At 51.2% G+C, this 10,369-nt stretch overlaps 1 protein-coding gene across 1 annotated transcript; it reads right to left on the reverse strand.

Moving 5' to 3' along the window:
* Nucleotides 1-526: 526 nt before the first annotated feature.
* Nucleotides 527-2,014, reverse strand: LOC140707732 (G-protein coupled receptor 151 protein-like). The gene has a single exon (XM_073002307.2). It carries the CDS (start codon nt 2,012-2,014, stop codon nt 527-529), a length of 1,488 nt encoding a protein of 495 aa, XP_072858408.2.
* Nucleotides 2,015-10,369: the final 8,355 nt, after the last annotated feature.

Consider the following 10,369-nt stretch of genomic DNA (forward strand, 5'->3'; position numbering starts at 1 on the left):
GGATCCTTTCTGGATTTCAATCGCCCCCCCCCCAGTAGTCGTCATGTGTGGGAGGCAAGGATGGCCCCAGGCTCGTGGTTGAGGTGAGGGTTCAAGGCATCTCCGGGGGAGAGTCTGGAGAGCCTCTGGATCTCGTTTCGCTCGGAGGGGAGGGTGAGAATACATCGCCGCCGCCCGAGAGGAGGATCAACCAGCGCGTTCTGGGCGAGTCCGTTTGCAGGATCGCTCCGAGGCAGAGCAGGCTGGAATGAAACACTCTCCCCCTCCCCCAAAAAACCCTCCCCTGCCATAGAAGAAAGCATCGGACAAGAGGCCTTGTCTTCGAAGGCAGTCTCCCCCACCGCTGGGCTGGGGGTGATGGGAGCTGTAGTCCCGCACATCCAGGGAGAGCCGGGCCTGGGGGCGGGCTGTCCCAGGGAGTCCACCCGCGAGGCTGGCCGCCCGCAGCTCCAAGCCGGGGGTCGGGAGTGAGGGGGGGAGCCTGGGGAAAGGCGGGCCCCCTGGCCGGCCCGGCCCGGCCTTCCTCTCAGGGACCCCCCTGGTGCTCCCAGGGCACCGGGTCGCTCTCTTCGCCGGGCGCGGTGTTCCGGCGGTCCTTCCAGAAATGCTCCACGTCCGGCAGGACCCGCTCCGGCGGCAGGCGGCCCAAGGCGTGGGGCTGCTCCGCGGGCTGGCTCGGGCTGTTTTCTCCGAGGGGGCGGCCCCCCTCCTCCTCTTCCTCCTGGCGGCAGTTCAGCCTCCGGCCGAGGCTCTTCAACCCCTGGCGGAGCTCCGGCGAGAGGCCCAGGAGGAGGCCCGGCCCGAGGGCGCCGTCGAGAAACACCAGCGCTTCAGCGGCGGCCAGGAAGAGCTCCGGGGGCGGCGGCGAGGGGGGGCTCCGGGCCAGGGCGCTGTGCCTCTCCCAGAGCCAGGCCGCCCAGAGGGGCAGCCAGGTGGCGTGGAAGAGGAGGGCCAGGCCCCAGAGCAGCCCCGCGCCCCCGGGCCGGGCCGGGCGACTCGCCTTGGCCAGCCGGGGCGCCCTCGCGGGCCGGCCCTCCCGGCGCCGGCCGGCCCTCCAGAAGCCGCAGGCGGCGCAGGCTGCGGGGGCCACGCAGGCGGCCAACGGGTAGAGCGTGCTGAAGACGGTCATGAAGGCGGCGGCCGCGCCGTCGGGCGTCCGGAAGAGGCAGCGCAGGGTCCCGCCGGGCGGGGGGCGGCCTTCCAGGCGGGCGAAGAGGAGGTGGGGCAGGGCCAGGAGCCAGGCCGCCGCCCAGCAGGCGCCCACCGTCGCGGCCAGCCGCCTCCGGCCCCAGGCCCGGCCCCGACCCCGGCCGCGGGCTTGGCCCACCGCCGCCCAGGCGAGGCTCTTGGCCGCCAGGCAGCCGTGCAGCAGCCAGTCCGAGGTCCGGCAGAGGATGCGGCCCAGGGGCCAGGAGCGCCGGGCATAGGTGGCCACCCGCGCCGGCAGGCACACCAGCGCCAGCAGCAGGTCCGACGAGGCCAGGCTGAGCAGCAGCAGCGCCTCGGCCGGCGGGAGCCTCCCGCGCCGCAGCTGGTGGCGCACGACGGCCAGCAGGAGCAGGTTGGCCAGCGAGCCGGCCAGGCCGACGCCGCCGAAGAGGACCGGCAGCAGCACCGGGAGCCCCGCGCCCGCCCCGGCCCACCAGCCCGGGGGCCCGCCGGCGAAGACCGGGCGCGCCGAGCCGTTCATGCCGCTGGAAGGAGGCACGCGCGCCCCGACGGGCGGGCGGGCGCACGCACAGGCAGGAGCCCTGACCTCTGCCTTTGGGGGAGACCAGTCGGAGCGGGGCCGCGGGGAGCGAGAGCCAAGCTTTCTCACGAGGAGCCGGCCCAACCCCTCGACGCGCGACGTCTCCCTCCGGAAAGCTGGATGGCAGGAACAGCTGCCTGGCTGAACGTGCCCGGGCGAGTGAGCAGGTGAGCGGCGGAACGCTCTGAAACCGGGGAGGGGAGGCGGGCGGGCGGGCGAGTGAGCGGGGCCGCCTCGGGCCCTCCCCATCCCATAGGACTCCATGCCGGCCGACTAAAGCGGGGCGGTGGGGCGCGGGGGGGGGGAGAAGACAAGCGCTCCTCCCTCCTTGGACCGTCGGAGACCCTAGCTTTGGGGGGAGCGGGCGTGTGAGAAAGACCGGGGAGGCACTGCCTTCGCCGGGATTCTTGACCGCAACCCAACCCACAAAGACTCCGGTGGCGTCGTGAAGGCGGCCAGGTTGCGTCTCTTCCATGGATCACCGCCCCGGCTTCTGAAGAATCGGGCTGCAAGCCCCGAACAGCTTGTGGCAACGGGGAGCCTTCTCCTTGCCAAAGGGGCCACGAGACTCCAGGGGTCGCCGTGCGTTTCGTTCTGTTCGGGCTGCGATCCAGAAGGTGTGCGCGGGAGCCCGGCAAAGGCCGGCCGGCCGGCCAAAGTCGCCTCTTCAGGCAACACCGGCCGCTCCGGGAGCCGCCGCCCTGACGGTACTTTCTCGGAGTTCCAGAAAATTCTTAGAATCAAGGAGTTGAGTCACAGATGTCCCCCCCCCCGAAAAAAAAAAGAACTTTGGAAGAGCAGCAGTTGCAAGGGCAAAACTGCTCTGCCGCCGGCACCCCAAAAACGAACGCATGTAATTTGGGAGAAGCCGTGGGGGTATGAGCCTCGGCCCTGGTTGTTTTGTCGTAACAGATCAAGACGGGGACGTCCGTCCTTGGACAATTTAAGAGGGGAAAAAGGGACCTCAAGACGGGAAAGTCGCCCGCGGGGGCGGGGCGGGGCGGGACAGGAGAGGAGCTGTCCGGGGCCCCGGGTGCTGAAATGCCAGCCTCTCGGCGCTCCTTTCCTCCCGTCTTCCGGCCAGCAGGGTCTAGGGATCCCGCGCTCCTCCGGGCAGACCAAGCAGGGCCTCGCCCTCCCTGAGAAACAGCAACAGCTGCCAAAGAAAATTCCTCTAAAGGTAGCCAGCTCGCCACCGCTGCCGCCCATCCCTCTCCACCTTCCAGTCTGGGCAGGGCTGTCTGGTGCCCCGTGAGTCCTTGCCTTTCCACGTACTAGGAGGATGAGAGCGCCCGGGAGAAGCAGAGACTGGCTTGACTTTCAAGAGAAAAAGACACGAAGGGTGTTTTATAATAGCTATTGCATCATCATCATCATCATCAGTAGTAGTAGTAGCAGTAGCAGTAGCAGTAGCAGTAGTAGCAGTAGTAGTAGTAGTAGTAAGACCATCCTTTTCACAACCTTTCTCTGGCCCTGTAATCATCTGGATGCCTCTGAGCTGGGAACATATTCAGAAAACTTTCAGTGGCCAGCAAAAGTTTCTCCTCCTTTTTAAAAAAACTACAGTTCCCATAATCCTGAACAGCCATGTTGGCTGGGGGAGTCTGGGAGCTGTTGTCCTTTTTCCATTTGGTTCCCCCACCACCAGCATTCCCTGCCAAATGATAGGCTAATGATTGTAGAAATTCCAATTGTTCTGAGTCCCGGATCAAGACTCTATGCATTACACTCCACTGGATCTCACTGAATGGTAATGATGACAATGACAACGGCAACGACAGTGGCAACAAGAACACCAACAAATATTATGGAATGTTTAAGAGGAACAACCGCATTTCTGTGTGAACTTTTGTGGCTTATATGCCGCTTCTTCAGACACAATCCGTTGGTTTTGCTTCATTTTTGCTTTGACTGAAATAGATGAACACAACTATCCTTCTGAAAACTGTACTCAGGTATTAAGAGCCACCAGTCTGTTCCAACCACTACGTATCAGCTTACAGCCAAAACCATGGGGCCACAGACTCCATGAAAGAAACTCCAGCATATACTTAGGAAGAATTCTCTGTTAGGCAAAGCAAAATGGGTGCAACAGACCTTTTTCTTTCAGCAGGATGTTGCGAAAGGAAGCACAGGAGAAGAGAATGGGAACAATCCTAGTCTTAAATCTTTGGAGTCTGTATGCTGTCTTGAGATGGAATCCAGGAGGCATACCCTGGAGACATAAAAATGAGGTCTTTGAGGTATCTTCATTGGCTGGCTTAATAAAGGTTTTAACATGATATCAATTTTGGAATTAGTTTTAGGGCCAACACAACTACTTTAACAACATTGGCTTGTAAGTTAAACTATGGAATGAGTGAAGGGCCACTTTCTACTCTTGTCTTCTGAACCTACAGCCAGGTACTTTTACTGACTGACTTTAGTTCTGAGGTGGAAGAGAAAGAAGTATCTGCTGTTTCTCTCCACACACCTCAGAGCGTTGTAAATATCTTGTATGCACCTGTTCCTCATCTTCTACATCATCTACATCAAGCCACCTCTGGTGGAAAGGCAGCTATGATGGAACTAGGAAAAATCCTCAAGTGTAAGGATATATCCCTGGAGACCAAGATCAAAATCATTCAGACTGTGATGCTACCAATTACTACCTTTGGACTGGAAATCTGGACCATGAGGAAAGTGGACAAGAAAAAGATAGACTCATTGAAGACGTGGTGTTGTGGGACAGCTCTGAAGTGGAACACTAGAAGACAAATAAATCAATTCTAGATCAAATTAAGCCTGAACTTTCATAAGAAGCTAAAATGACTGAACAGAGGTTCTTGTACTTTGAACATATCAAGGGTCTCTGGAAAAGTCAGTACAAACTGGGAAAACTTATATGCAGAAGGAAAAGAGGAAACATTAAGGTGAGATGGATTGACTCAGTAAAAGAAACCATGGCTTCTCATTTATGAGGCCTGAGCAAGGACTGTTAGGGACAGGACCTTTGGGAACATTTTGTATAGTATATGTGTACACACATTTTATGTTAGTATTGTTATTATTGTTTTTCTTTAATAAAAAAATAAAAATGACCTTTGGGAACTCATGAATTCATAGGGTACTAATGATTCCTTGGTGTACCTATAACAACAGATGCTAATGGGCTAAGACCAAGATTACTCATACCTAACACAGACCTATTGAAATCAATGGGGGTTAATAGTTGTGATTATCAAACCCCATTCATTTTAGGGGTCTGTTCTAGGTAGTCTAACATTGGGTTTAGCCCAATATAAAATGTAATATGAAGGTAAAGCCTGTGCTGTCTCTGGTTATCAATTAATGGAAGAATTCCTACCTTTTCTCTTTTAAATTCTTTCCCTCCCTCCTGTCACAGAAGTGAATATTGCAACATCAGTCTTTTTGCAAAATTTAGAGATAGATAGATAAATAAATAACTCAAGATTCTAGTGTCATCTGAAAACCTATCTAGGGCAATAGCATGTGAAGGCAGTATTGATTAAACAGGTATGTGTTTTTAAAAAAACGTTTTAGTTTTTCCTCTCTTCCTCCACACATTTTGTATCTATTTTGCAGGAATTATGGGTTTGTTGTTTACTGCAAAGGAAATCCTACATTCTGGATCCAAAAGCAAGCTGGCAAAACCCAGAACCAGAAGGTGTGGGGGGGAACTTGAAATACAGACATTGGCTCTCATAAGGCTTTTTTTTTTCCAGAAGAGGATGCAGAGTCAACAAACTTTCAGTTGGTATTTGCCTTCTGCGATGATTCAAAGAAGGAAATATTCTGTGATAAGTGAGACAAGATTTCACTGAAGTCCTGTTTAATCACTCTGAAGGTGGTGCTCTGTGGTCCGGCTACTCCTCACCCTGTTGCATCACCTGAGCTGACTCAGCGCAAATCACAGAACCCAAACCACATGGAATCATCTAGCAAACGGCTTCAGATAACTCAGATCAGTGAGCCAAACAGCACTGGAGGATGGGACTCACAGTGTTTCTGCTTAATAGAACATGCAAACATCTGGCAGCTAATTGTAATCCTCTTCACTGACTGGGGTGGAAAACACTGCAGCAGCTTTTTCACAAATACCTTTGGTGGAGACACAGGAGAGGACCTTCTTCTCGGTGGCTGCCCCTTTAGACTCTGGAACTCCCTCCCACTGGAGGCCAAGTTAACCCCATCTTTGCTGTCCTTCCTGCCAGAAGTCAAAGACCTTTCTCTTCAGGCAAGCTTTCCTGACTGGTTGACCAAGGGGATTTTTTTAAAGGGATCGTTTTATTCTGTGTTTCACCTGCATTTTTAATCTTGCTCTTGTGCTCAGGAGATCCTGGAACTTCAACCCTATGAGCCTCCTGGCTGTACTACATTATGGACAGGCAATGAATTTGGAAAGAGTTCTCAGGCAACAAATCCAATGAATCAGAAATTGCAGATTGCTGTGGTTAAAGGAGAAGCAGTTCACCTGTGATCCCTTTTGCCCTCACATCTTTCTTAATATTGCCTGCAGGTGATTGGTGTTGCTAATCCACCTTCCTCCCCAGAGACCCCTCATTCCACAAAGTGCTTTGTCAGAAGGTTAACTTTGACAGAGTTGGAGGAGGAGGAGGAGAAGCCTCTAGGGAGGAAAACAAGAAAGATGGAGCACCTCATTCTTCCCACCCCCCACCCCCACACGGTCCAGCACATTTGAAACACTCCAGAGGAACAGTGATTCACCTTGTGTGATTTCCCATTAAGCCCGCTTCCTGTCACTTTGTGCCACTCCACTCAGCCAATGGAATAAAAATTAAACCAGTTGCCGCAATGATGGTGATGATCAGGGAGTCTTCTTGGGCAGACTGGAGGGGAGCAAAGAGAGGGAACAAGTGGATTTCTTCCAGCCCTCTGGAAGAAATCACTAGGTTCAGCGAGAGGAGATGATTGATTGCCCTACAGGAAAATGGAAGGAAGGAAGGGAAGGAACTTTCTGTGTGAAAGTTATGTGCATGTTAAGAAAAAAGTTCAGATGTCAGTAAAACTTTAAAAAATGCTGAAATTGTTGCCCCCACAAAATCAACAGATTGTAAGTGCCTGAAAAACAAACAAACCCTGAAACATCAAAAACAACAGCGCTGCTCCACCCACCTTTCCAAGCTTAAGTTGGCACTTCTGAACAATACAAATGCCTGCCTTGCATAATTTCCACACTTCATTTTCAGGATGCCTGGTTTTGACAGGCAAATGGTGAGGCAATCAAGCCCTCTGGAAATTGTTGTAGATGCCTTGAAAACAGTAATTTGCAAAGAGAAAGAGGTAGGAGAGGTGGGAAGGACCTTTGAACATCAGAAATAATTTCATTAACTGAGGCAACTTTGACAACTCAATATCCAAGTTGACTACACTTACAAGAGAAAGGAACACAGGACATCCCCAGACACATGGAGACATGTGTGTCCAACACATGCTGAGAAACTCTGGTGAAGATTCCTGGAGAATCCACACTAGATTGAAAAGAAGGAAGTCTTTAATCTACTTGTAGATTTCCTTCCCCATTTTAAAAAATATATATTTCTGGAAGCTTTTCAGCAGCACAAGAGAGCTGTACGAATGGCAAGGCACTTTGCATGTGAAGTCTGAACAATGGAGGAAGCCGGGTTGCAGGCTGGGGGGATCAATTCATTCAGAATGTGGTGCCAGAGGAAAGCTTTGCAAATATCTCAGGTCCCCAGAAAGTGGGTTCTAAAGCAGGGCTGTTAATTATAGTATGTTTTGGAGGTCAGCAAAGAACAAGGTCCATTCCTAAGACCTTCAGATCCCGCTTGCAGACCTCCTTGGATCGCAGCTGTGGTCTCCCTCTGGGGCGATTTCCCTGCACTCATTCTCCATACAGGAGATCCTTTGGAATCCTGCTGATTTATCTACTTCTCATGAAAAACACCCCCTCCAGCAGGGCAGGACAAATTGTGGCTCCCTCTGTACAGTATTAGGGATCCCCAGGATCGATCCAACCCACCTACGTCCAATATGTCATTTAGAAGAAAGGGCTCACTAAGTCCCTTTTATGTCCTCTCCCCCCCCCCCGAAAAAAACCTAAAGACCTATGTCTTCGGGAAGGCTTTTAACAATTATAACTGAATCCCTGAACCCCATTTTAGCAGATGATTTTAATCTTTTTCATGTTTAAATCTTTTAATTATTTTAAATCAATTACTGTTTAATTTATCTTTTAATATTTAACTTATTGTGTTTTTAACTGTGTGAATTTTAATGTTGTGAGCTGCTTTAAGTCCCTAGTTGGGAGAAATGTGGCATATAAATAAAACTAATAATACTAATAATATCATCACAGAATTGTCATAGGATTGGAAGGGACCTTGGAGGTCCTCTAGTCCAACCTCATGTCCAAGGCAGGAGACCTCAGACCATCCCGGACAGAGAGCTGTCCCGTCTTTTCTTGAAAACCTTCAGCAATGCGGCAACCACCCCATCGGGAGGCAAGCTGTGTTCCACTGCTTGATGGTTCTCAATGAGGTTTTCAATAAGGTTGGATGGATAGATGGATCAAGTCCCAAGCAGCCTCTTCTTTGGACTCTCCTTTGAGAAGGGTTTGCTTTGGGGGCTCTTCTGGGGAGCGTCTACACTTCTGAACTTAATTCTACCCCGCTAGCAAAGGCAATGTGTTTGTTTTTTTATTAGATTTCTATCCTGCGCAAAGGTCTATTCTAATGTAGATACAAGTAGTAGTAGGGTAATGGTAGCTTTATTCAAACTCAAATTTGACAGGTGCCACGCCCCCTTTTGGACCCCCAGCAGCGGAAGGGGAGGGACTTCCGGCGTCCACGCTCGACCCAGGCCCCTTCCGGCGGAAGGGGCTGGTCGAGCGGTGACGTCGGGGGTTGTGGGGGTCACCGTGGGCCTATAGGGGTGTATTCCTAGAGTCTGGGGTCCCCCGTGACCCTAGGGTGGCCTGAGGATTGGTCCCCGAGGGGTTGTGCCACCCCCACGGCCCTGTGGACCAATGGGGAGCGGTTGGAGGGGCTTGGCTAGAAAGGGTGGCCCTAGGGCATGCCCCAGCATGCCTTTAGGCCCTGCATGACGTCAGGGGTTGTGGGGGTCACCGTGGGCCTATAGGTGTCTTTTCCTAGAGTCTGGGGTCCCCCGTGACCCTAGGGTAGCCTGAGGATTGGTCCCCGAGGGGTTGTGCCCCCCCACGGCCCCTGTGGACCAATGGGGAGCGGGTGGAGGGGGTTTGGCTAGAAAGGTTGGTCCTAGGGCATGCCTCAGCATGCCCTAGGCCCTGCAAGGGTGGGAAAGTCCCAGGGATTTGCAGAGAAGCTATAAACTTGGTTCGGGACCCTTCTGCGCGCTCTTGCGGCTCTTTGCAAAGGTCTTGTGGCTTTAAAGACATGGCTGACAAGGAGAACAAAGCTCCCGAGGCAGGCCAAAAGGTAGAGGAGCAAAAGGCCGCTGCATCCATGGACGCTGCCAAACCCAGAAAGCGCTACATGAGCACAGATTCTGACAGTGAAAATGGGCCTCCAGTAGCATTAAAACGTCTTGAAGACCCTGTCAGACCGTGTCATCATGGGGAATCATCATGTTATAATGAGAAAGCTTCTGAAACGCAGGTAGGTAACCTGTGGGAAAAGGTGGTGGTAGAGGAGTGCTATAGATGGTTATTAGGGGTGCTATAGATGCTTATTCTGTGTGCTAAAACCCTTCTTTGATTTTTAGGAGATGCAGCACTTGCAAGCCGGAGGCGTTTCTCTGAAAAAACACAAGGACATGCAGGCCCTTACAAGGGCCTGTCTCTTCGCAATGCTAAAAGACGCTTTGTCTGAACATCTGATTCAAAAGTGCTATGGATGCCAGGAAGATATTTGTGCACAACAAGCGCACCCGTGCATAGGTTGGAACGAAGCGGACTATTCCAAGATGTTGAACGAGATATGTGAAAAACTCTGCTATAAAAAAGTTATCCTCATTATAACGCTTGCAGCCTTCAGAAATAAGATACTCTGTATGACAAATCGAAATGTAAATTACATACACAATATTATTAAATGCCTGTCAGTTTCAGAGGATTCCTATAAATTGCTAAAAAGACTTTTGAGGTCAACAGATGAAAAATATCTAGACATTGCTAAATCAACCATAGAACTACACAAGGATCATTATTATTGCTGTCCAAGCATGCATGAATGAATAAAAAACAAAAAACAAAATACTATACATTTTCCTTGTAATAAAATGTGCTTTTTAATAAAGAGTTTTAATGGAACATACATTGTTCATTTATTCATTTTCCCTTTTTGCTTAGCATTCTAATATCAAAATAGCATTTTTTCTAACTTTAAATGGTGTTGCTTCCTTAAACTACCCCCACCCCCACCCCACACACCTTCAGGATGGGTCACAAAAGTTTCACAGAGAATAAATGTTTGAATTAAAAGCTGGTTTAACTTTAAGTCTACAGAAATTCATCTCCTTAAATGTAATATATTACACAGATTCAGCTCTGTTTGGCTGTGAGGTGAAAAATAAATCATTTATGCTTTTCCCACAATAATTTTTCAAGTCAGATTGAGACTACAAATACTATACAGCTCTGTTCTGCTGAGATACCAA

This window comes from Pogona vitticeps, chromosome 5, assembly GCF_051106095.1.
Source record: "Pogona vitticeps strain Pit_001003342236 chromosome 5, PviZW2.1, whole genome shotgun sequence".
NCBI lineage: Eukaryota > Metazoa > Chordata > Lepidosauria > Squamata > Agamidae > Pogona > Pogona vitticeps.

Coding starts and splice junctions, on each gene's coding strand:
- LOC140707732 (XM_073002307.2), bottom strand. CDS start 2,014: ATGGAGTCCTATGGGATGGGGAGGGCCCGAGGCGGCCCCGCTCACTCG.